Here is a 27,626-nt window from a genome sequence, read left to right as displayed (position 1 = left end):
TGATTGTGGTTAGTTTTTGCATCAAAGACTGCACAGAGAAACCTGAAATTGAGTCAATTTGATGATGGAGTTCTCTCAAAAGCAATTGATTTTTTTCTTCATCTGTCTCTGTACACAGTACATGATTGTGTGTGTGTGTGTGTGTGTGTGTGTGTGTGTGTGTGTGTGTGTGTGTGTGTGTGTGTGTGTGTGTGTGTGTGTGAGTGAGTGATGCTCAGTTCAACAAAAGAATGTTAGTGTTCATGCACCATTTTGTGGCTGCAATGAGATGTAAAGAAAGATGAATGAAACCACCTGCTTTCAATTCTTAATGAGCTTCAATGCAGCAACACTTGTAGGTGGGATTATAATTCAAACTTTAAGGCAATTATTGTATTGAACAAAGTAGGGAGATTAAAAAAACATAAAAGAAAGAAAAGCATGGGTACACAGCATACAAGACTTTATGTATATGTACACACACGCATATTTTTGGGTTATGTCAAACATAACGCCAAAGATCACTAAAAGCAGAGGCAGATACTAGCTCTTTAAAACATTCCTAGGTCAGAGATGCGCTCAAAATAGCCGATGAGATCACTTCTGTGTAAATTTTTCATAGAAACAGCAGTAGGGAAAACTCAGGGGGATACTAGCCCTGCCTTTGTGTAAGTCTGTGTGGGTGTGTGTGAAGTTCCATGTATGTGTGTGTGTTTGTCTGTGTGTTTGAGCGCTGAGTTCCCCAACAGAAAAAGAGCCCAGTTTTCTCTCCATCCTATTCTCACAGAGCAGTCAGGCTGAAGGCCTATTTTGCTACATGCGTGCATGTGTTTAGGACAGAATTAGACAGAGGGGCGAGCAGTGGAGAAGTGACAGACTGTGTGATTGTCTCTAAATTGAACAATCAGTATAGTTCAACGTGTTGAGATAATGCCATTATTCACCTCAGCATTGTAGAGGACTGCAGGCAGAGAGACATCTCCCATTGTTGTCTGCTTTTTGAAATGCCCTACTTTAGAAATTCACTGTCAGAATTGTGCAAAAATAAGAGCTGTTTGATTTTTTTGGTTGCAATCATATGGGAAATGTGAAAAACGGAACGATATTGTGTTAAATGAAGAAGTGGAGTATGCAACGGGGCTTTGTGTGCATACAATATCGCAGATTGTGGCGTTTTATTAACTCACTTTACTCGCTTTACGTGCAGGCACATCCTCATTATTGAATTAATCATGATTTAATGAACCGCATTTAGACAAAAGCACTTCCAGTGTTAAATAGTACAACAAGAAGTGAGGTAACTATATAAGCGTTATGGGGTCATTTGATCCAAATTAAAAGTAAAACACCCTACATGAAAGGTATCTAACCATGAAGATATCAGCCTCTAAGATTTCCGTCTCTACTGCAGCACGGTGCTGGAGAATGGAATTTAACTGGGAATGCTTACGACACGGAAAACCTACAGAAGTATCGGAATAGCAGTAGTCTGTGTTTCATTATAAACAAATCAACAAAACTAGTGACGTGTTTGCCTCAATGCTTCTGAGTGTCCGGCTTGTCTGTTTTTTGAGCCTGAATTTGTTATTTAGATCAAATGTAACGGATATTTAAAATATAGGCAAATTCCTAAAACAGCTGTGCATTGAAGTAAACTTAATCTGGAGTGCTCGGGACTCCTATAATCTGTGCATTATTACATATTTGCTGTGATAATGATTGTTTATCTTAGAAGGATGATGTAGAGCAAAAGGATGATGCATTGTAAGAATGGGACATGTTGACTACTGATATGGAATTAGAGCAGTAATAATAGTAATAATATAGATATATAAGCCAGGATTTAGGTTCACAGGCAATAGGTGTGGAGTTGTTCCCCTAGCTATCTGTTTGTTTGTTCTTGTGATATTTTGGACACTAAGTACAACTTTACAGCTAGAGAAAAAAATCAAGAGAAACAATAGTCTGGAAGATAACATTTGAATACATTATATGTGATATTTGGGTGAATTGGTCCTTAAATGCACACAGGATACAGCATATATGAAAATATCAACACATAAACATCAATTACGTACTTGAACAAATTACAATTGTAAACGGGGAAATATAACAACTGTATATAAAAGATGGACATACCGAGAGGAAAATTAACAGTTTCTAAATTTCATGGTAATTTAATTTTAATGCAAAGAGACAAACAAAAATCCAGAAAAAACACATTACATAAAGGTTATAAATTTCATTGACTGTCAAAAAGTATTTTATCCCCAACAACCACAGAATTCGGACTCCCACAGATTGTCTACAAGTAATCAATCAGTTACAGATAATCCGGATCTCAACTCATTATACGTATAGAGAACACCCATCCACAGAACCAATTTCTCCCATTCATTTGCAATTACTTGGAAATTAAAGAAATCTAAAGTCAACAACAATCGCACTCAGTCTGGAGTGTAAGAACTTGCCTCATGGAGTGAGGATGATCACGAGAAAGGTGGTGGATGTGCCCAAAACTACTCGGGAGGAGCTGGGTAATGATCTGAAGCCAGTTGAGACATCAGTCACCAAGAGCACCGTTAATAACAACACTATATTGTAATGGAATGAAATCTTTCAGCAACCACATGGTCCTCATACTCCTTATACTCCACAAGTACAGAGAAGACTTTGGAGAAAGTCCTGTGGGCAGCTGAGACCACAGTCAAGCCCTTTGGCGTCAACTCGACCCGCCGTGTTTGGAGGAAGAGAAATGCTCATTTGGAGCCAAGAAACATCATCCCCACAGTCAAGCACGGAGGTGGAAACATTATGCTTTTCGGGCTGTTTTTCTGCTAATGGTACAGGATGACTTCACCACATTGAGGTGATAACGGTTTGGGCCACGTATCATAAAATTTTAGACGAGAACCACTGTGTACAAACCTGGTGATCAACTACAGGAAACCGCTGTACTTGACAACAAAGGTTTAATTACTATGTCACGTTTTGTTTATTAATCACCTAATTATTCCACTCAATGACATGCAAATCAATTGCTAACTTTGACGTGATGCACTTTTTTTCTGGATTTCTGGTTGATATTCTGTCTCTCTCCATTAAAATGAAACCACAAATGAAAATTCAACACACCTCGTTTATTTGCGAGTGAGCAGTCTTACAAATTCAGCTGAGAATCGAATAAGTATTTCCCCCCACTGTAAATGACAAAGTGAAGTCACTGTGGAAGCACCTTAATCACGCACTCTCTCTAATTGCCACCCCACAACAATGGTTGCAAAAAGAAGTCTATGAGAGAAGGAACCTACTTCAAAACTGATTTATGAGCGCAGTAAACATTTCCCCGATGAGTTTATGGTCTCCATCGATAATTTGAAATCTGATGTAGTACAATATGATGTTTGTTTTATAGATGATGCTCTCCATTGTTTCAAAACAGTAAAGATGATAAAGCAGGGTATGATTTAGTGCATGGCTAGCCTGTGATTGATTGTCCTCCGTTTCTCAGTCAGATTCACCCTTTCGAAGATGGTAGCAGTCAGTTTGCTGTCGACAAGCAAAGCGTTGATGTTACCAGTTAGCTTGTGCTAATTTGATACTTTTTTGTTAAGAATATTAAAATCAGCAAGGAAAACAAAATTGCACATAACATGTCCTAATGCATATTTTTTAAAAATGATAAAGCAACCACAGGATAATGAGACTGTTGGGCAGAGAACAAAAGAATTTTAATAATTGATTAAAAAGGACTGGACCACTTGCACGCAGAATGTGTTATCACCCATAAGCCATGAATGTGTGTGTATGTGTGCGCATAGTCGAAGTACACCTTGTGTTTGTGCGCAGACCAATCCCATTGCTGCAGCTGTCTTTTAAATGTCACAAGGTGGCAGCAGGCTAATTGGCACTGACTGAAGAGCACAGCCCGCTCCAAAACCCAATCACTGCTGGGATGAGCCCTGAGCCTTTGGGCTCCCCACCTGCTAGGGCCCTGACCCCCACGCACTTTGATGAATGGCACACATGCACACTCAGGGAAACATATACACACCCTGACTGGTCATGTGTGTTTACCTCTGTGACCCTGCCGAAATGTCACCCACAACAGACGGTACCACCATCACTGAGATAGTTCCCTCCTGTGTAAATAACAGTATCTCAACAAACTCACCCACTACCCTTTAAATGTCACATGGGAGATCACTTCTCTGTGGTTCTTTTCCAGATGGGATCACACTCAGCTCTACTTTTTATCAGTGCGTTACGGTTACTTTGATTTCAGTGAAGAGTCAAAATATTTAAAATGGGGGCTGTTAGAGTAGAGGGAACTCTTTTAAAGCTGAGTAACCACCCCAAGCTATTTTCATGCATCCCACTAAGTAATTACTAGGTACTGTATGCATATTTTAAAAGCAAGTCAATAAACTGCCACATCTTAGAATAACTTTAGAGTTCCCTATTCCAGATAAAATCAAAACTATTCTACAAAGATCCTCATGTAGCTCTCGATACAACCAAAGCTCTGCATTGAAATGCAAAACCCAGGAAAAAAGCAAAACTCAGTACGCAGCAACACATGTTTCAAGACTAAGCATGATCTTCCAATCAGCCTTCCAGAGAGCTCTGATAGCTGTTAATGCTCCTTTGTTAGTGATTGTTTAGACCTCTGGCCTACAGGCTACAAATAGTCACAGAGTGACGTGTGATGGATGATGATGATGCTCGATCGATTTACGCATGGTTGAAAACACTTCCCAGATTAATGACAGCCCTGATGGAGACCAAAGCCCCATTCAGGCTTGCCGCACATAAACAAGGCAGTTTTGTCCATGACATTCACTTGAGTCATTCCAAATCGAAGTGAGTAACGTGCATGTTTAAAATAACTTTATAGACACACACCTACGTGCACTTCAAGCCTGTTAGATGTTTGCAGGTTCGAGGATTGTTGCAAAATTGGATGAATCTTTATTCCCAGGTGGAAATTCTAAGTTGCTGTTGAATGATGTAGATTGTGTGCATAAACTGACAGGAGAACAAAAACACATGGTCTAACACACACACCTTCTGGCAACTCTACTTGCAGCGAGGCTCTTCCCAAACAGGTAGGCTTCTAAGTGTTTACAGTGATTGATTACAGTGTGTCTGATATTTAGACGACTGCACTCTCAGAGTGATTTATACTCTTGTTGCCTCCTAATGGTATTCTCTCCACTCAGTCTTCTTAATTGGCTCCCGCTCCTACCCAAATTGACAGTGACGTTTTGCATATTTGTTTTGGGTGTTTTCAGGCCTGCTTGTTTAGGAGTGATTGTCCAAATTGGCAAGTTGAAAATGTGATGAAAACTGTTTTCTGCTGATCTGTAGTTCATCTTTAGGTACCGGCTCAGAAACGAATCATCTTTGTTCCATTTCCAAGAAACGCATTTGACTGTTGTTCTTTCTCATTCTGATTTCCCTACGGGTGTAAATGAAAGCAAGTAATTGTCCCTAAAGATTGGAAAAGTTAAAAACCAGACAGATTTATAAGCACCTCACTTTTGTGTTTCAAAAAAGTACTTTATTTCGAGTAAATTAGTTTCTTGAGTAGTTTTTCCCAGGCTCACCTTCCAATACAACTTGCAGCATCACAATGCACAGAGACTCCCCCCACACTAAAACGGGCCTTTTATAACATTCTCCAACGCATTCATCCGTCCACGAGGAACCGAGGCCAACAGTGGAGGTAATCTGCTGAGTGGAACACAGATTGGCCAGCAGGGACAGCTTGTTGTCTATAGCGGTTTTTCTTTTCACTGTAGTACATTTGAAAGGAACTGGCTACTGAGAAATATCAGACAACATTTTGGCAAGCCTGGCTCCTCTGCTGTTTATTGGAAACCATCTGCGTGAGTAAGTGAGCTGGTTAGAGGAAGGAATGAACAGATGAAAAACACAAAAAAGAAAGAGAAAGAGTGGGAGAGGAAAAGAGTTCCTAGTGGAGTGGGACAGAAATGGGGTTCCTTTGTTGGATGTCCAAAGGAAATAGCATTGTTATCTCCCTATTCCTACATCTTGATTATACTGCAGTTTGAAGCAAAGATAGTGACGGTAGTCCCTATTAAAAACTACATGCTATGCAAGCGAGCAGGGATAAGTTGCTATTTCCTATTTACAAACTGTTTGTGTGCTATCACTTAGCAGTAGAGGGATTATTTAAATGTCAACACAACAGCACTTAGTAAGCAGGTTTGTGGTATCATTATGCAAATGAAAGTTGCATTGGAATGCATTTATATTTATATAAACATATATAAAGTTTGGGTACACAGGCATCATCTTTTACTGAGCTAGTAGTTGCATTTTGAAAAGTCAATCACTCATCCCAGCATTTCTCATCAACCACGTGCACTTTAGTCACACCCCCTTCACACACACCTTCACATCATGACATTAGACTCTACTAGAGTAGCTTTGCATGATTCACAGTTCAAAATAATCCACATTTACCTTATAGTGAGCTTTGGTGCAGCCCCTTAGTTTATTAATCGTCTGAAACAAGGTTATTTTTTTTTTTTTTTTTTTAGCTCCTTTTAAGCCATCTTTTTTTCCTGATTGGCTGCCTCTCACAAACAAAAGGTTTGAGCATCAGACCCAGAGTGCTGTGTCTGTGGTGACAGTATAAAACACATCTTCTCTTTAAGCCATCATATATTGTCGATCAAACAGTAAAGAAGAAGCTCTCTGAAACCAAATGCTTACACATGTCTGCAGCTTCAGCTTACAGCCATTACTTACATCCTTAAGTCATTATTTTGAATTTTGGTGATGCATAATATACATAATAAATATTGTAACAGTATATATACATACCCTTCAATCAGGGTGATTTTGCTGCTTTTTGCTGGCACAAATATTACTCAAAAAACATTTTGTATCTTTTTATTGTTCATATTTTCCTAAATAAATGAAGTGACTTGCACATCATCTCATTGTGTGGCAGCAGGAAGTAAAAGACACATCCTTCTCTAAGCATGGGAGATATGTTTGTTGTCTAGATAATGCAAAGCTATTCCTTCTCCTCAGATATGACTATGATTGATTCAGTAGTTATGCATGAATATACAAAGATGGAAAAAAAAAAAAAAGCACAGCCACTTTCGAGCCATCAGTCGCTGTGTGGCAACAGATTGACCCCGAGCACTCCGTTCAGTGATAAAGGCTGCAGCTGACTCCTGGCCAACCTTCTTTGCCTAGTGCATCACGTATGTCCATGTGACAAGCCAATCAAGAAAATGGAGTGCATTAATGGAGATGGAGATGGTTTCTCTCCCCCACGCAGTCACACTATGCCCCTCATCATCTCACCCCCTAACATATTGTTTTAACATACGTAACTGCTGTCACCAGGGGCAGGATGGATGGTTATACTTAATAGGCTCTAAATCAAAGCTGCACTATGGACGGCCAATCAGAAAGTGGGAAGCTGTCACCAGATCCGTGCTCAAGGTTACTGCTGCAATAGTGAACACACTGACTTTTTCTTCCACTGCCTCTTCAGTTAATACCTTTTGGTGCCTTCTCTCCAGTTCTGTTTCTCTGCCATCTAAAGTCTCAATTGTTCTCTCTCTAAGACACACTACACCATTTCACAACTTTTTTTAAAACTTTCTCACTCTGTATGTTTATTCTACAGGTTTACCTGCTCTTTTCTTCCAACCATCTTCTTTATCTCTCTCACTTCTCAATCTCAGTCGTTCGCTCTTTGTCCCTATCTGTCTCATCTCACCGGCTCTGCATTATAGCTTCTTGTACCTTTGTTTCTAATCCAGTTCTTCTACTAACCTGCCCTTTTATCTGCACCTTCTCTTTTGCTTTCCATTTTCTTCCTGCCTTCATCACCTCCCTTTGTTTTCCTTTTTCTTTCAGAGCTAGTAAAGGTTTGGCCTCCATCCATATAGTGAAGGACGCATGCACCTTCATAGGTGGTTTGTGATTGTCTTCTTGCTTTATTTATCTGGGAAGCCTCTGAATAGCTTAAGGCAACAAGTATTGATGAACCTGTGAAAGGAAGAACACCAAGTAAATGTGAATGCGACAGTTGTAGGCAGGTGTTGAGCTCTTATTTTGCGGGGTGTGGGCGGTGCGCTACCCAAGGACACGCAAGCTGAGTGAATGCCAATGCAAATCTATTGAAATTCAATTTGAAGTGCTCTTCGCTACAGCATCTGGCACAGAACATATTCAGCGGTTTTGTATCCTTTTGCTCACTTATAGACACTGAATACACAGAATTAATAATAAATTGGTAATGTCAAGAACTATAGAACTTGTCTCTCATAAATTGTTTTCAATTGACCTGTATTGTCAGTAGAAATAAAGCCCTGATGGATGTAACATGGCTGAGTTTGTTCAGTTTGACTGAATTGCATTTGATTGCATCACATTATCTAGATTATTTTGTTTACCCTGGCAGTATTTTGCATCTTCTGTCTGAAGGTTTGGCATGCAGTTTAGAACCCAGGAATAGCTGTTGCCTTAGCAACAGCTAATATGGATCCAAAATTGGAATCATGAGAGTGAGAAGGAAAAACAAAGGACAATCTAATAAATTATGATCTTGAAGCTGCACTAGCAAAGTTTCTTCTATTAATTATCATGAAGCATAAAGCCGCCAAAAACAAAGCCACAGCATTGGTTAATGAAGTTGTCATGGTAACATGTTAGGGAATAATTGTTTACACATCCAACTAAGACAGCTAGAGTTCCAGAGAGCTGAATGGATGAATCAGTGCTTTCTATTTAGATAAATGGCTGACAAATAAAAGCTTGGACGTCATCTTCCAAGATAGCCAGCTGACTGCGGTCATAAAAAATAACAACAGCTTTAAGTCAACCTAACTCAAAAATAGCTCTCAAGTTGTCATACTCTACCCCATACGCACAAACATTTGTGTGTAAATGATGATCAGTGGGATGATTGTTTTTCATTCCTTGTGGAAAAATTTATCTTCTTAAATTATGTCAGTATATGCTATTACTCTCATGAGAAAATGTCTTCCAAACGCTAAGAAGCCTTTCCTGCTTGGAATAACAGATGCCCAAGGCTAAAGTGGTCTTTGTATTACTGATCATATGACAGAGTAAGACTTGGATGTCCTAATCCCACAGTGATACTTCTGAGCAGCTTTTTAAAGGAATCTCCTCCACCCAGGGGTAGTCTTAGAGATATGCGCTATTAAACGTCCACGTCTACTGTTGCATTTCAGTTTTGAAAAAAAAAAAAAAAAACCACCTAATAATCCTGTTGCACTGGTTATGATGAATTATATAATACCGATCTGGCCAGGGGGTGTTAATCAGTTTCAGCTGCTTTTGTAATAATGAGATGAACAAAAGGTGCACTAGAGGCGCAATAATGAGATACCCCCCAAAACGGGAATGGTTTACAGGTGGAGGCCACTGACATTTTTCCCCTCCTCATCTTTTCTGACTGTTTTTTTTAAAACTGTTTTTGGAGTTGGCTAGGGTCAGTGTCACTACTGGCTGCATGAAGTGATGCCTGGAGCCTACAGATTTGCACAGGTAGTCCAGAGTATCCTCCAGGGTGGCATATCAGTACGTGCCATTGTCAGAAGGTTTGCTGTGTCATCCAGCACAGTCTCAGGAGGATACAGGAGATTTCAGGAGACAAGCTATTACTCTAGGAGAGCTGGACAGGGCTGTAGAGGGTCCATAGAATACCACAATTGGCAGGTCCACCACTGGTGCCCTGTTATGCTGCCTGTAACATCATTTAGCATGACCAGTTGGGTTGTGGGTCTAAGATGATCTGGGGAGGCATAGCCAAGACCTTAACAGTCTAGGCAAAAGCACCTGACTGCCATTAGATATTGTGATATAATCCTTTGACCCAACGCTGCTCACGAGAGTATATACAGAAGGCAGGAACTGATACCCATTACTGCAGCAGTGGGCAACTCCAGGCCTTGAGGGCAGGTGTCCTGCAGATTTTAGATCTCACCCTGGTACAACACACCTGAATCAAATGATTAGTTGTTTACCAGGCCTCTGGAGAACTTCAAGACATATTAAGGAGGTCATTTAGCCATTTGAATCAGCTGTGTTGGATCAAGGACACATCTAAAACCTGCAGGACACCGGCACTCGAGGCCTGGAGTTCCCCACCCCTGCATTACTGGTTCCCATGCTTGCCTGACCTAAATCCAATTGTTCACATCTGGGACATTGTGAAGTTGCACCTCAGGCTGTCCAGGAGCTCAGTGATGCCCTGGTCTACATTTTGGAGGAGATCCCCCAGAACACAATCCGCTGTCTCATTAGGAGCATTTCATACAAGTACAAAGTTGATATTTAACACTAACACATTACCCCTCCATATCAGTGGATCAGTACATATCCAGCATGATCCACCCGCCATTGAGACATGCTGTGTTTTAAAGATTTAATTTAATTTTGTAATTGCATAGGTAATAAAAATCATGCAATCTTGAGTTGCAGTGAAAAAGTGTAACTAACCTTTATTTGAGACTAGAAAATAGAGAGACATAGCAAAATGGCAAATATATATTCAATAAATAAACAAGAATAAACAAAGATAAATGCAAATAATATGTATAGCCAGACATAACAAAGCCACACAGAGCCCAAGAGTTGATGGCAGAGCAGATATTTGAAGTTAAATGTCAGCCATTGAGATGGATCATTCAAGTTGTACAATTCTCTGTAATATATTTTTAAACAGTCTTAAATTATTTTCTAGATGGCAGTTGCTTTAAAATTTGAGGAGTGCTGATATACCGAGGTAGCTTTTGGAGGAGATCTTTATAAATAAAAATGACAGAGTGTGGGTTCTGTTCTTGTTGCCAGCCTGCTTTTTTCATAGGCTGCACAGTGATGAGTGTGAAATTTATCCCCTGTAATGAAATGCACAGCACAATGATAAACTGTATCAAGGTGTTCGAGGTAGAGTGAGTAGCATGAGAATGAGTCAAGCACGGACACGATGCTCGTCTGTGCGATCATGTCCCTGTCCTCAAAGCACGGAAACATGTTTCATTCAAATTTACGAGAACAATTCTTATTCACCGTTGGTGTGAAGAGGTTCGATATTGCAAATAAGAAATGTAAATCCAGTGCAATACGGTCGCATTGTAAGAAAATAACTAAAACGCTTAGACAGCCAAGTTGTGCCCTAACAGGTGCTGCTCATTTTGCTCAATTAGACCTCTGTGGAGCCTCTGCATACACAGTCCTTTATTGACATCACTCCCGTTGCAGCTGTTATCCCACTGTTATTATCATTGTTTTTTGTACACAGTGTTATTTGACTATCTCTGCTCAGCTTGGCAGAGGCTTAATCACGCAGGATGAGTAAAAATGTATTTGTTTGTGTGCCCACCTTTTAAATGAACTTCTCCAGTGGAGTGGTTCTGTATAAAAAGTGGTCAAAGCACTGAGATCATCTGAGTGAGTGGGAAAAATGCAGACAAGCCGCTATGTGCAATGATTCATTTTGACTGATTGAAAATCGGGACCTGCGACAGACTGGCGACCTGTCCAGGATGTACCTCGCCTCTCGCCCTATGACAGCTGGAATAGGCTCCAGTGCCCCCCGCGACCCTGAAAAGGAGAAGCGGAAGCGAATGGATGGATGGATGGATGGATGATTGAAAATCAAGCATTGCAATCTTAAGGCCTAAATACAGCAAGGAGGCTAAGTTTAACAGTGATGTACATGAGCTTCTTTTATGCTGAAAATCAAACCTAAGAAAAACCTAAGAAAAAAAACAAATGATTTCTTTCAGCAAGTGTCCAGAAAAAATATATGATTATGTTCAAGTGACAAGTAATAGTAATATACAACACCCCAGATAATAGTAATCAATAGACCATCAGCCTTCAGCATGGGACATAACTGCTTGTTTTTTATCTGGCCAGTAATTTCATTAGTTGTGTTTTCAATTGAAAGAATTCTCAGTGAGCAACCCACATCTCATTTAGCTTTGTTCTCACCCCTTCTCTGCTTTTCTCTCTCCCCCTCTCTTCAGATATTGATGAGTGTGCTGAAGGAAAGCACTACTGCAGGGAGAACACCATGTGCGTTAACACCCCCGGTTCCTTTATGTGTATCTGCCATACGGGCTACATCAGGATCGATGACTATTCCTGCACAGGTGAGTTCGTATGCTAGCCTTTTGACAGTCAAAAGTACACAAAGTTCTGGTTTTATTCTACTTCTCTGTTTCAGCTATTTTGTGAAGACATTTATGAGACCTTCAAATCATATGCACAAGGATAATGCCTTTGCATGGGCATGAACAATCTGTCTGCATACTTACAGCAAGTTACTGCCAGCTAGAAATGATTTCATTAACATCTTTAGTCATGCACTGGAGGATGGTATTATGGTATTTTATGTCGTAACAAGTACTTCAGCCAAAAGCTGCACAGAAGTCTGGAGATATAGAAGAGCAAGAGTCAGCCAGTGTCAGCAAAAGTCAGTTCAGACATAAACATTGTGAGTTATCAGCAATGTTTGACAGAATGAGGAAGCTGTGTAATATAAAAAAATCATGTGATGACAGGAAGACATAGGTATCAAGCAATACCTGCAAAACATGTTGTAAAGCTTTGCCATGCGCTACGCCTCCTCTAACTTTTTCTGTCACATCCCAGACGATGGCTGGTTAGACACGTGTCTGCAAATCTGCCACTTGATGTGCATGTGGAAGGATAAATGTCAGAATTTCATTTGTACCCCTTGATCACTTAACACCTACAGTCACACTATGGTAAACAGTGGCTGGAGACCGCGGCATGACCAGGGTTGAGACAGCATGCAGTCAACTGCCATCTTTGAATCAAGTTTGGTGCTACGAGTTTGCTATGAGTGAACTATTACCTATTACATGCAATGTGTTTGTGATGATGAAGCATTTTACTGTGATAAATCAACAAAAATCACAGACATGTTGTGTCCATCTAAATATACAGAAATTTAGATTACTTGCATTCAGAGTCAGTTCTGAAAAATTCTGAAATTCCTGAGCCACGGTCGCCCCCAGTGACATAGTTGCAGCAAAATGACCTATGCACTGTATAAGAATTTAACCAGCTGGCAACCAGTTGCAACCACAACCACATGCAACCACAGATGCATTGTAGATGACTTGCGCTTATCAGTGCAGACTGACTTTGATTGATTGCAACATGTTGGCAATCTGTCTAGATTTACAAATGAAGTAGAAATTATTTGCAATTACCAAACGCTGGCTAATCTGTCTGAGAATGACTGAGTCAATCCAAGTCAAACTGGTTTGGAGACCAGTTGGCTCCCACAAAGCAACCTGAGCAATTGCCTTGTAATTGAGAGTAGTCCCTCAGAGGTCGGGCATGCAACACCCTCATCCCCTGGGAGACCAGCTGGTTGCCACAACTACTGCCACAACTACCAACCCCCTGAGTGACCGTGGCTCAGGGGGTTGGGAAGCATATCTGTAACCGGAAGGTCGCTGGTTCGATCCCCGGGCTCTCTGTCCTGGTCGTTGTGTCCTTGGGCAAGACACTTTTCCCTACCACCTACTGGTGTTGGCCAGAGGGGCCGATGCGGTATGGCAGCCTCGCTTCTGTCAGTCTGCCCCAGGGCACCTGTGGCTACAACCGTAGCTTGCCTCCACCAGTGTGTGAATGCGAGAGTGAATGAATAGTGGCAGTTGTAAAGCGCTTTGGGTGCCTTGAAAAGCGCTATAGAAATGCAATCCATTATTATTATTATTACTTGCAGTCAATCACTAGATGTGAATAAAATTCCAACTTAGTCGCAAGGAGGTTAGCATCCTATTATTGCTTTAGTTTAGCTGAGCTGTATCCCACAGTGATAGAGAACACAACCATGGACCACTTAGTATTTGCCTGACTGCTTGATACTATAAGTCAGCACAAGCTGATAGCAAAGAAAACACTGACAGCTGAGACGAAGTGTTAAATCAATTTTCAGTTGCCTTGAATTAATAGAGATTACAAATTCTGTCTTTGTTAAAACTTCAGCTTTGTCAAACTGCAAAAGTAATTACATATATTTATTATATAGAAAAACTTTCCATCTTTCAACCCTATTATACTGTCAGTTGTTTGTTATATAACATATTTACAACTCCAAACTTTTTCTAAAGGATTCCAATAGTTGGCTCAGACTTTATCCACACACTAAGCAAAAAAAAGAAGAAGGCTGTCTTCTTTGTGTGTATGTGTGTGTGCAGTCTTCATATGGTGTGTGAATGTACTCTGTGTATGTGTATATGTGTGAGGAGGAAAACGCCAAAGAGAACCTGAGAAACAGCAAACCTGTACGTGGAGGCGGCAGATCCGTTTGTTCGTGATCAAAGTTGGAACCAAAGTCATTTTCAAAAGATTGCGTGGATGATTTGCATTCTTTCTTTTATGTCCGTATTATATGTAGAAAGAATGTCTTTGTGTAGCACTGCTGGTCATACCAGCTGGTCATTTTCTACTAGATGGATGCACTGTTGTATGTAAGAGAAATAGAGCCACGTCACATCATTTTATTTTGATATTCCATCGTGCAAAAGCACAACAAAGGAGTAATTTATATATATTTTTTAAAAAAGCCACATTTGCACATGTACTTAGCCAAGAGAAAACACAACATTTATGGATTCAAGGTCCAGACAATGGAAGCTTAAGGCAGTGCTTTAGAGAAGGAGCTCCTACCAGGAGACCGTTCGGTTTGCTAACCCGCCACTTGCCTTGTAGTGTTTGCAATATTATTATTATTGATATTTATGCTCTCACTTTCTTAGCCCCGAAGCCATGGATGTTCCCTAGATATGCACTGTGTACACTCAGTTGAAGATCATGAAATTATTGGCAATTTTTCAGTTTCTAAATCTAATGAATGTTCTGTATTTTAACCCTGAGGGGGGCAAATTTCCCAAATGTGATCAAGATTTGCAAATTTGTACAATATGTTTTTTTGCACTCAGTCAAAAAATAACATAATAATGAAAGCCAACTGAAATATTTATATATATGAATTTCACTTGGCACAACTGATATATTATTATTAATATTATGTAGTATCCAGTAGCCTTTGAAAGAAAATTAAACAAATCAGTGGACAAAGAGGTGAAACGATTCTGCAGTGTCAGAGATTTACTCAAATGTGAAGAATGCTGCAGGAATATGGGAAGTCATATTTTAAATGGATTATGTAAAAGCTCACCTCTATGTGTCACTTTTAAAATACCATGTGCACATCCACACTTAAGAATAGAATATAAAGGGGGAAAAAATCAGTAATCCTTTTATGATGTAATGTCCCTGTCCTTCTACGCGACTGACACAATGTCATTCATCAGGGATGAGCAGCAGATCTGCCTCATTCCTCAGCAGTTGTTTGCAGCTTGTGATACACGATGCTAAGTAGCTCCCTCTGCGCATCATTTCCGAAGAGGAGGCAACATGCTGCATTTCCTCTGTGCCTGTAATTAAAAACGCAATTTGCACCAATGCAAACGAACTCAGTGGCAGCACAGCGAAGGAGCTGGCAGATTTAGGCTCGCCGACTTCCTGCTGTGCCATTGGAGTTTGAATTAAAGCTGTGAGACTCAGCAACATGATGACTTTGAAACCTCCCATTTCCTGTTCCATTCCTAGCTGTAGTTTCTCTGTTACTTTATTAATGGAAATCAGGGAATGACAGAGCAAAGTTACATTTTTTTTTCCCCAAGTGTTTTTAAAAACAGGCATAAACAAGTTAAAGTTGAGAATGAGGAATAGCATTTGTGCGGCCGCAACAAAAGCACATTCATCTTTTTTGTCTTGTGCACTTGTGATTTATTTAGAGAAAGAAACATCCTCGCTTACTCAGTCGTTTTTCCACATTACCTTTAGACAGCCACTGTACCTCGTGTGATTTCAATCACTGTGTTTTCTCTAGTCTTCTGAGCTGTGGGCAAGTTATATTGTTTTACCCATTTGTCTTTCTTCCACTGTGTGCTCAGGCCCCAGATTCACAATGAAGATTAATTCCACAAACCCAATGGATTAAATTGTGTCACTATATTTTATGTAGTCTCCTATTAAAATGCCTTCAAGCCACTGTAGTGGAACACACAGCTATGCGCCTCCTTATAAAAGTCAATTTGTGTGATTAAACCTAGGCTTATGCAAAGGCTTGATGTAATGACTTTTCCCCCTTGCTTCAGTCAAATTACCGTCATGATCTCCCTGCAGTTTTATTGGACTGTGTTCTTCCACACAGCTACTACAGCTACTATCACTGTCTGATACAGTGTGCAGTCAGTGGTATGGTATCACCTTACCTCTTAGACTAATTAGTAAGCCAAATTATAGTCAAATTAGGTGCCTTTATTCCTTAATGGAAAGTATATATGTGCCAGAAAACACACTTCTCCTAATGTATACCTGTGTGCTGAGATCAGTACCACCTTGGTAGTCGCAGTGGCAGTAACTGACAGTAACAACAGGAAGATGCTAAGTTACTAGCTGCAGGAATCTACCGCTTCGTAGTAATTGAACATCTGCTTGTGTTTGAAAATAGTCCTAAGGGAATGCTGATTCCTCTAAGTTGCTCACACATAAAATATTATAGCTGCGGAAGAAAAGATTAAAGCCCCCCCCCCCCCGCCCGCCGCACTAGCTGTCGCATGATGTATGTGTGACTACATCATTTATGGCGCCTTTCACCAATTAACAAATTGCAATCTCAGCAGAAACAATGGTTCCAGCATTGATGGACGAATTTCTGCACGCATTACAGTGTTGCATGTTAACCAGTCTGCCTTAGTAAAGAGGATTAAATTGACCCTAGCTCATTTCATGGCTCAGTGTCTATATGCGCGATAGTGTATTAAAGGGCTGATCTGCAGATTTAGGCCTGAGAGAACCAGCATGGAACTGTGGTTTTATTTATCCTCAGCTTATCAGGGGGTCAGCGAGCTCAGACAGAAGACCATATTTTACATGAAAACCACCTGCGGTGAGGGAGGTGGATGGGCTCAGACCCCAGCTGGGGGTAGACTGGAACATGTGGACTTCGTGTACTTGTTTAAATGAAATATGTCCAGCCAAAAGCTGAGGCTCTATATGTTTGAGGGTACAGTGAGAGAAGCATGTGCAACTTTCTTTTGCTACTGTATCCTTCATCTTGAAGGTCAAGATTCCGCTTCCTTTCTCCCCCTCCACCCATTCTTCATCTTTTCCCCAAAGTGCCCGAGGTGCTCCCGGCTCTGTGAGATTAGCAGCTAATCCATGAAAGGTAGGGGATTGGTTGTGCTTGTGCTCTCCGTTTAAACGTTATTAAAGAAGGCTGTCCTGAGTTGTGTGTTTTTGCTAGGTGTATATGTGGACGCCTCCCCTTGTTCCTAAGGTGCCTATGTAGTTAGTGTGTGTCCCGGTTCTAATCCCCTGATAACCAGACCTGGGCCCCTGAGGCTGAGGAACCGGCTGAGGGCTGGGATGGCGGGAGACGAGGAGTAAGGCATGGACGAAGGCCACAGGTGGAGCAGGAGGTTTGTCAACAGCAGAGATCAGAAAAGATGACTTTTAATCTGATGACTCAAAAGGTCTTGCAGCTGACATGGAGGGTTTTTCCCCCCTCTTTTTAAAGGACATCTGTATTCTGGTTGAACAACAGGATCCCATGGGCACTTAGACTTAAAAGTTTTCAATTTCTGCTGGTCTGAACAGTGTTATGTCTTTGGCATTTTAAAGGTGCCCTAGAGAGTTTTTGTTGCAGAAGTTGCTAAGAAGTACAAAAACCATAAAAACACTTCTAGTTAAATTCCTCTCTCCTTTAAATATTCTCCTAATCAGTTTCAAAACACAGTAAAGGATTTACATTACAATTTAATTTTGTTTTTGCTTGCGGTCTTTTTTTTTCTTTTTCTTTTTGCATCTTGTTAAATTTCCTGGTAAAGAAATAGTACAAAATCATTGACTGGACTGTGCATCACATCATCCAGGTGCAGATGTTAAAACAAAATGGGAAACATATTGTACAAAAATCCCCAAAACTGTGCTCCAGTCCTGGCTTTAAGTTATTAGAGGAACAAATAAATATTGGCTCTTCATCATTTAGTTTTCTTTCTTTTTTTTTATCGTCTTGGTCACCAAAATAGGAAAACTGAGAAAGGAACAGTTTTTCTTGTTGTAAAACATTATAAGATCGTAGTCTTTTCAAGCTTGGGATTGTAAAATTAAATTGGAGGTTACATTGTTTTGGGGAAAGCAGCTGGAAGGTCAGACATCAATGAAACTGGTGTTGTTTTGGCAGAAGGTGGATGGAGTCAAGCGGGAGGAGAAACAGACAGCTAGAGAGAGATCCCTGGTGACAGGCTGTACATAATTGATTGTTTATCTGTCTACAGCCTGAGCAGCAGCAGCCAGCGAGGAAATGCTTCTCTCACGCCACCACACACGTACGCATTTTAGGGATTTAGTTGGTGATTAAATTAGGAGTCGCTTACACTGAGTGCAGGAGTGTAATAAGCCTAAATTCCTAAATAACCCAAATTACCAGGAACCAATACTAAAACTCAAGGGTCATAGTGATGATGCACACTCTGGATTCCCTCAAACACCCGGTGGCTCTGCTGCCTGTGTGTGTGTTCAAAGAGACAGCTTGGTGTTTGCTGCTCTGGCAGATGTGACCTTGGCAAGAAAAAAAGAAAAAGAAAAGCACCTAATTCTCTTTCCTCTCTCCTGTGCTCCTATTACTGTTTTTATATGCCCATGAGCAGACTTTAATTCTGCCCAACAGCAGGAAAGTTGTGTGTGTGTGTTACAGGAGCAGTGCAGTGGGGCCTACTAAGTGCCCTTCAATCCATCTCACACACACTTGCACGCATACATCATACTCTCGATGGAGGAGCTCATCACAATGTCACTTTCAATTTGGAAGAGCCCACGGTCTGCTCAGGAGATATAATGGATTGGGTGATGGCAGGGAAATGGATGATGCGGCTCAGGTCTACCGCAACAAGCATTCGGGTTTCTGATCCTTTCACCTTTCAGGTGCCGTCTTTAAGTCTTGACTGTCTTTACGAAGTGCAAACATAAAAAAAGCACAAAAGTTGAGCAAAATAAATAAATAAAAAAGAACGCTCCAAAAGTTTACTTCATGTCTGAAGAAAATATATTTGAGAAACCAGCTCAGAGAAGTTTGTTTATTTCTGTCCCCTGGCAAGCTTGAAGCTACCCCCAAATCCTTAAAATAACAAGAAACGGTCCAAACGGTTTACTCCAGATTAGCACTAAAAGCTTTGTATTTGTGTTTTTCAAGAGTCTTAACCCTTTTGGAGAGATTTAGTTGACTGCTTATCCGTTTAGCAACCATTAAAAGTTTTCACCACAAACAACATGATGATATGAATTGAAAAACAAGATTCTCCAGCTGAGAGAGTGAATACTGTACTGTATGGACCTTTAATGAACGGCTTGTGCTCTGCAGCCTCTCGGGCTACGATGGGATACAGAGATGTTAAATATGGAAAAGAAGATTTCAAAAGGATAAAGTCTAGAAGGTTTTTGAGACTTATTCTGTGCTTGGTAAGCAAGTACATATCAGAATGCAATATTTATGTGAATCTCCCAAATACTATGGATGAGTATTCTTCTTTTGTGTGATTCTCAGAGGGACAAAGATCTGCTTTTATGTTCAGGGGCAGATGAAGGACTTGCATCAAGATCCATCTTCCCGTAGCAAGGGAACGGACTTAAATGCTTTAGAGTTCTTTAACTGTTTAGTGTAGGTCAGCTTCAAATAAGATTTTTTCCAATAACTCGTCATTGCATTATTGCTTCTATGTTTATTTACTGTGTAAACAAACACAGAGGCCTCGGAGGATAAAACAAAAGAAGTCAATAAGTGAGCACAGGCTAAAAACTTCTGCCACTGTATTTTTAATGACCCGTTTGAATCAAATAGTATAACAAAGCTTCGCAATTCTACCGGTGTAAACAAATTTAAAATACCGATAACTCAGCAATGGTAGTTTCTCACTTTATTAATACGAGGAATCGATAGAATGAAGTGCTTGTGAGGAAGAGATCGAAGTGGTGTTTGGTGTAAAACTCAGTACTTTTGTGAGACTTGAGCATGATTTTGTTTCAGGGAAGTGTTAAGATCCACCAGCCACAAGCAAATGAAATCACATTTGTTTCAGAACACATCTTCTTGTGACAAACGAAAAAGCAGACACACAGAGAGTGATATCATCAGGATAACGTCTCCCCTGCTGCTTCAAATGGTTTCATTCACAGCACTCCTTTTTTTTAAAGAGGCCTATTTATAAGTTCGGATCCCTCAAGTAAAAATATGACAATTAATTGAGATTTCTTGTCAGCTGTCACAAGACATTGTCTTCCGTAAACAGCTACTTTCAAATTAAATGTTTTTTATTTTAAATTTGTAACTACTAGCCCTAATGGCTTAATTGTTTTCTTCTTTATGTGGCATCATTACATAGTTGCAACTGGACTGTTTGTTTTATTAGCCTTCACTCCAGGTTTTCATTTGATTCTGTTTTGCCACTTCAGTCTTCCCGAAGTTCTCCTCACAGAGGGAAAGAGATTTGTTTGCCAGTTGGATACAGTATGTTGTCACGGGCTGTAGCCATTAGTCAAGCTTGTCAGTGATTCATAACACAGCATATCACTAACTCCACAGTGATGGGAGTCTGGGAGTTCCAGTTCTACGGGGACATTTTGTTAATGCTTGTATAAAACATTTCCTGTGGGTACTTAACACGCCAATTGTGCCAATTGCAACGCTCAAACTAAAGGCTAATGGCTTATGTACTGTATGTAAACTGCTACACAAGGATGAACTGTATTGGTGTGTGCGCGGAAATTAAAGTGTTTATTTTCTGCTATTACGAAGCAGACACTGAGACGTCTCCGTCCCTCATGATGTGCAAAAACAAAAACGGCAAATTGCAGCAAAACATCTGAGACAATTTTTTTCACGACAAATCTTGATGGAAGAGAGAAAAGTGACTCATCCTCCAGTTGGCTGTTTGTCACTGATGTCTTATTACTAGACTCACAGCTGTCTAACTATCAAGTCGTTTAAAACAAGGCACAGTTTGAAATCTTGTCCTTGTTTTTTTTTGTTAATGGTTAGTAAAACAAATTACCAGCTGGCTGCCATCATTTCTGATATTTACAAGGAGGATAAACGCTCACTTTTCTTTAATCAAGTGTTATTTTCTTGATGCCTGTAGGTCTTTGCAGATGTGAAGACGATTTCTGAACTGTTGCTAGAGTGTTTTCCTCTGCTTGTTTGGGAAGATGCTGCATAATACGAAAAGTATACTTTGTACTAGTGAGAAACCTGCTCGGATTGATGCACGTTTTATTATTGTGTTGTTTGCAGAACATGACGAGTGCCTCAGCGGACTCCACAACTGCGATGAGAATGCCTTGTGCTTCAACATGGTCGGAGGCCACAGCTGCTCCTGTAAGCCAGGCTACACGGGCAATGGGACAGTCTGCAAAGGTAATCTCACCAGGTTCATTTTGTTTTGTTAAGTTCTGCTTCACTTGACCACTGTTGTTTTTTCCCCTTGTTTTAACAAACAGTGTTTATCTAATTTAGATGTTGTATCACATACTATATATATACAGTGGGGCAAAAAAGTATTTAGTCAGCCACCGATTGTGCAAGTTCCCCCACTTAAAATGATGACAGAGGTCAGTAATTTGCACCAGAGGTACACTTCAACTGTGAGAGACAGAATGTGAAAAAAAAATCCATGAATCCACATGGTAGGATTTGTAAAGAATTTATTCGTAAATCAGGGTGGAAAATAAGTATTTGGTCAATAACAAAAATACAACTCAATACTTTGTAACATAAACTTTGTTGGCAATAACAGAGGTCAAACGTTTACTATAGGTCTTTACCAGGTTTGCACACACAGTAGCTGGTATTTTGGCCCATTCCTCCATGCAGATCTTCTCGAGAGCAGTGATGTTTTGGGGCTGTCGCCGAGCAACACGGACTTTCAACTCCCGCCACAGATTTTCTATGGGGTTGAGGTCTGGAGACTGGCTAGGCCACTCCAGGACTTTCAAATGCTTCTTACGGAGCCACTCCTTTGTTGCCCGGGCGGTGTGTTTTGGATCATTGTCATGTTGGAAGACCCAGCCTCGTTTCATCTTCAAAGTTCTCACTGATGGAAGGAGGTTTTGGCTCAAAATCTCACGATACATGGCCCCATTCATTCTGTCCTTAACACGGATCAGTCGTCCTGTCCCCTTGGCAGAAAAACAGCCCCATAGCATGATGTTTCCACCCCCATGCTTCACAGTAGGTATGGTGTTCTTGGGATGCAACTCAGTATTCTTCTTCCTCCAAACACGACGAGTTGAGTTTATACCAAAAAGTTCTACTTTGGTTTCATCTGACCACATGACATTCTCCCAATCCTCTGCTGTATCATCCATGTGCTCTCTGGCAAACTTCAGACGGGCCTGGACATGCACTGGCTTCAGCAGCGGTACACGTCTGGCACTGCGGGATTTGATTCCCTGCCGTTGTAGTGTGTTACTGATGGTGACCTTTGTTACTTTGGTCCCAGCTCTCTGCAGGTCATTCACCAGGTCCCCCCGTGTGGTTCTGGGATCTTTGCTCACCGTTCTCATGATCATTGTGACCCCACGGGATGAGATCTTGCGTGGAGCCCCAGATCGAGGGAGATTATCAGTGGTCTTGTATGTCTTCCATTTTCTGATGATTGCTCCCACAGTTGATTTTTTCACACCAAGCTGCTTGCCTATTGTAGATTCACTCTTCCCAGTCTGGTGCAGGTCTACAATACTTTTCCTGGTGTCCTTCGAAAGCTCTTTGGTCTTGGCCATGGCGGAGTTTGGAGTCTGACTGTTTGAGGCTGTGGACAGGTGTCTTTTATACAGATGATGAGTTCAAACAGGTGCCATTCATACAGGTAACGAGTGGAGGGACAGAAAAGCTTCTTACAGAAGACATTACAGGTCTGTGAGAGCCAGAGATTTTCCTTGTTTGAGGTGACCAAATACTTATTTTCCACCCTAATTTACGTATAAATTCTTTACAAATCCTACCATGTGAATTCATGGATTTTTTTTTCACATTCTGTCTCTCACAGTTGAAGTGTACCTCTGGTGCAAATTACTGACCTCTGTCATCATTTTAAGTGGGGGAACTTGCACAATCGGTGGCTGACTAAATACTTTTTTGCCCCACTGTGTGTGTATATATATATATATATATATATATATATATATATATGTGTATGATAAAACATTTAAATAGTCTTCACTTTCAGGGGAAACAGCATTGTTTCCAGTGACCGTGTAATATGAAAAAATAAGTCGGAGTGTAATGAAGTCTTCAAGAATGTCAGTGTATTGTGTCACACAATGCACAGCCAAGAAATGTAAACAAAACAGAATAATTTCTAGTTTTATTAATTTATTTTATTTTTTATGCTGGTTTTAATGACACCCTGGAAAAAAATACTAAACGTTCCATCCTTTTTCTCTGGGCCAAATTTAATTTAACCTCCTAAGACCCGAACTCTTCCACAGCATGCATTTTTAATTACTCTTTGATATTTGGGCTGATTGGGGCCCGATGCATGTAAAATCAGAATTACCAGAATTACCAGATTTTTTTTTTTTTATCTGATTTTTGTTTCTAAGAAAAATGAGAGCCACAAATGAGGATATTCGTTTAAAATTTTGATAGAACAGTAGCAGTATAATGTCCTCGTAGGTGTATATCAGGCCCTTGTAGAGCAAAATTGAGTATTTTGGTTTAAATAACCCAAAATGTGATGTCCACATATGTGGACGCCAGGTCCTCGGAGGTTGAAATTGACTGTGGAAAGACAGAAAATTATTCCCTTTTAGTCCTCGCTGAGGTCACCTCTATTCATGCCTTTAAGGCAGATGACCTGTGATGACATATGCAGAGCCCCACCTGCAAACATATACCCCCTGGTGATTCACTCACACCCAGAACTGTGACATATGCATGCTTACCTGTTGAGAGGTCAGATTTGATAGCTAAAGGTCTGCCCCCAAGCGTCGACGATCCAAAGGGCTGGAATCACTAGAGAGTCTTCCCTTTTCTACAATTAAGATTTATTTGGCAGGTATACCTGCTTGTTATATTGGCTTTGATGTGGTGATGCCAGGTGCACATCATCTTGCCATGTGTGGTTTTTTTTTTTTTTTTTTTGAAAGAGTCTGTCAGCTGAGACCCATGTGATTAGGTTGACTTTGGTGCCGGAGACCTTTTGTCACCCCACAACTTTTGAACTCATCCAGTCTGTAGATATGACGTTTCTTTCATGTAAGACTGCATTGCTTCTCACTCTGGCATCTGCAAAGTCTTTGGTTTACTTTCATGCTTTGACTGTGCATCCTTCTTGCACAATGTTCTCTTCTGATGGCCTCAAGGTCATATTAGGGCCGAATGCAGGGTATTTATGTGAGAATATTCCTCAGGCATATAGCTCTATGGATTTTGAGCTTCTGAGTTTTTGCCTCCCCATAGAGAAGGCTATATTACATCTGTGCAGTGCATGTGATTACACAGTTTGCGAATCCAGCAACAGTAACCTCAAGGCACATTCTATTGCAATGTAAAGACCCTACAATAATACAGTCTTTTGTACAAAACCATTCAAACAAAAGTTATGAACAGGTAAATTAATGATGTAAAATAAACATTGCTACCATCTTCATCATCAAATTTCTGTCAAAGATCATTAGTTTTAGCCATTGTTCTGTTAAGCATATCATATCATAAAGTATATGATGGTGATTCTACTCTCTCCACCACCCACTGAAAAGCCCTCTGTGACCCAGATTTAATGAGTGCCTCTGTCATGTTTGCAGTTCTATATGTGATCTCTGTGCTTTCTAGAAAATTGACCTGACCTCAGCTGGTTAATCTATTTCTTGAGTAGAAATCTATTTATGGTGGAGCTGCACATTAAGATAACTTTGCTTGGTCATGATGAGCACTAGGTACACTACACAAACATGCACATACAAATACATGATAGAAGCTGGAACCCTTCACCCAAAACTGTGCTATAATAATTTATTATAGTTTAGACAGACTCTTGCATCTGTCTTTTGGTGTTTTTTTGTATCCCCCAACTTAATGAAAGTGCAATTCTTCATTTTTGGAGTGCTCTTTTTAAGCACTGCTTTTACACGTCTTACTAAACAGGTTTTCATTTGCTTTCAGTACTTTTCAGTCTTTAGTCTGAGGAAGCATGGTATGATTTTTGCATATATTACATTTATTTCCATTTCCATTTGTGTCAACTTCAGTGACTTCTCTGTGTTTTGGGGACACATTAACTAACAGCCTACCCACGGATAATGAACATTTTTGAATTAACCTTGGTGAGATGCATTAATCACGCAAAATAATATTGTGCAAGCCTATAATGAATCACGTCACCAAATTAGCTCTTATTCTGTATGCAAATACATATGCTGCTGCTGGTCTAATTACATAGTTAATGCTCGTTAATCTTAGTGAGTAATGGCTCCTTTCCTCTGGTGTATCTCCAGCAATGTGTGACGGATTGTGCCAGAATGGGGGAACCTGCGTTTCACCTAACAACTGTGTTTGCCAGCAAGGATTTACTGGGAAGAGATGTGAAACAGGTAAACATTTGTTTTCGTTACGCTCTTACATTTTTTTCCCCATAAAACAAACAAACAAAAAAAAAAGGAACTTTTGATTGAATGTGTAAGAAAGAACATGTTGCAGGACGAGGAGGTGTTTTACACTCTTGAGAATAAGACTAAATGAAGGAAGGAAAATGGGAGACTGTACTGTAAATGCTTTTTTTTTTTGCAGTGTTCTCACTAAGCTATATTAACTACCCCTGTGTGCATTTGAATGTGTTTGTGGCGGTGTGCATGTCCGTGAACGTGTCTGACTTTGTGGGTCGGGCCTCTGTGGTGAGCGATGAGCTTGTGCCTCTTCCAAGTGGCCCAGTGGAGGATTTAAACTGCAGCTGCAGCAATAATAGGCGTTAGCCCATACATGTCACAGCCCATATTAATCAGCATGGCATTCTCCTCATAGGCTTTATGCTACATGCACATTACAGCTGTGCAAACTCCTGATGCACCATATCAAATAGGACATAATAGATGAACTGAGTGTTAAGACAGCTAGCAGCCATTGAGATATGTGAAACATTGTGATAAGACTCAGGGCTTTCTATGTGTGTTTTTCCCTACAGTGTTGCTGATTTAAGGTAACCAAGAAACGCTGTATTTCTTGTACTTGTATTTGATGCATTATATGTCTAATCTACAGCAGCAGCACCTTTCTCATAACCCATTTCAACCTTTCATGGAGTGTCCTTCAGGAGACATGTAGCCAAAGCAATAGAAAGCCATGACAGCTCTCTCACTGTGCGTGCTCGTGTTTGAATGAGGCAAGCTGAGCCCCTTTGCTTTCTCATTGGTTCAGGTATTGATTGCACATAAAGGACCTTTTTTTACGAGGCGCCCTTTTTACTGCCCGTCTTAAAGTAAATGAATTTCCCGAGATGCTGAGGAAGGAGTGTGTGTGTGTGTGTTTGTATGTGCGTGTGTGTGTGTGTTTGAGAGTGAGAAAGAGAGTGAGAGAACTTGTGTTAACACACCTAGCCAGCCATAATGCCTTATGCTTTTCCTCATTTTGCAGCAGAGAAGGTGCTGAGAACCTCGTCCCTTAGTAATTGCACGTTCCAAGCAATCACACATTTCATTACTTTCTTTAGTGTTTCAGATCCCCACTTTCTCTCCTTGCTCCTTGTCTCCTCTTCTATTTGCCTTTATTCATTCTCCCATATCTTACAAAACACCCCAGAAAACTAGCCAAAATGTAAAAAAATATGGAGCATATTGCACATTTTACTGCATATTGTAAAAACGGAGACCAAGACATAAATAGAGGACACTCCTTTGTTGTAGCACAACTTTCTTCTTCCCATACTGCGCTATTATTTTCTGGGTTACTCAATCACACTTGAGACTTTTCATGCTAGCGACTTGATCCTGCATTACATCGGCTCAGTATACAAGGAAGAAACACAATGTCATGATAGAAAATAGACATCCCAAAAGATTTTTAATACCAAATGAAAAAGATATGATGAGAATTTGTTTTTTCTTCCTTTTTATGTGCTTTTTTTTTAAAGCTGGTCTACCTGTTTCCCTTTGTTTGCTTCCTTTGTGCTAAGCTAAAGTGGTCGTTCACTTATGATTTATATTTAAAGAACATAAAGGAATGATCTTAATCTTCTTATTTTAACCCTGGGAATGAGCAAATACAGCATGTGTCATTCCCAAAATGTTTAAACCTTCCATTTTTTGTTTTCTCTGCAATGTTTTCTCTGAAAAGAGAAAACAGTTCTTCTTAATGATGAGGCCACTGGGGCTGAATGACTGGTAGCTCAGGGATCAATCTCCTCCTTGTTGCATCTGATTAGAATCTGAGGTTCAAACAAACGGGATCTTACATGTACACCCAATCATGCTCCTCAAGCCTCAGGCAGTGGGATTTTTTTTTTGTCACCACAGATGCCGCTGCT

At 40.3% G+C, this 27,626-nt stretch overlaps 1 protein-coding gene across 1 annotated transcript in view; it reads left to right on the top strand.

Annotated features, from left to right (window-relative positions):
- The window catches only part of nell2a (neural EGFL like 2a), an 85,346-nt gene that overhangs the window by 34,462 nt on the left and 23,258 nt on the right, over positions 1 to 27,626 (top strand). The window contains exons 13-15 of the mRNA XM_040026150.1: positions 12,033 to 12,158; positions 21,404 to 21,526; positions 25,606 to 25,701. Of these exons, the coding sequence (XP_039882084.1) occupies positions 12,033 to 12,158; positions 21,404 to 21,526; positions 25,606 to 25,701 (345 nt within the window). The remainder of the gene's footprint in view (positions 1 to 12,032; positions 12,159 to 21,403; positions 21,527 to 25,605; positions 25,702 to 27,626) is intronic.

The sequence above is a fragment of the Simochromis diagramma genome, unplaced genomic scaffold (genome assembly GCF_900408965.1).
Source record: "Simochromis diagramma unplaced genomic scaffold, fSimDia1.1 OVJJ01000293.1, whole genome shotgun sequence".
Lineage (NCBI taxonomy): Eukaryota > Metazoa > Chordata > Actinopteri > Cichliformes > Cichlidae > Simochromis > Simochromis diagramma.
This window is presented reverse-complemented; position numbering and strand designations above follow the sequence as displayed.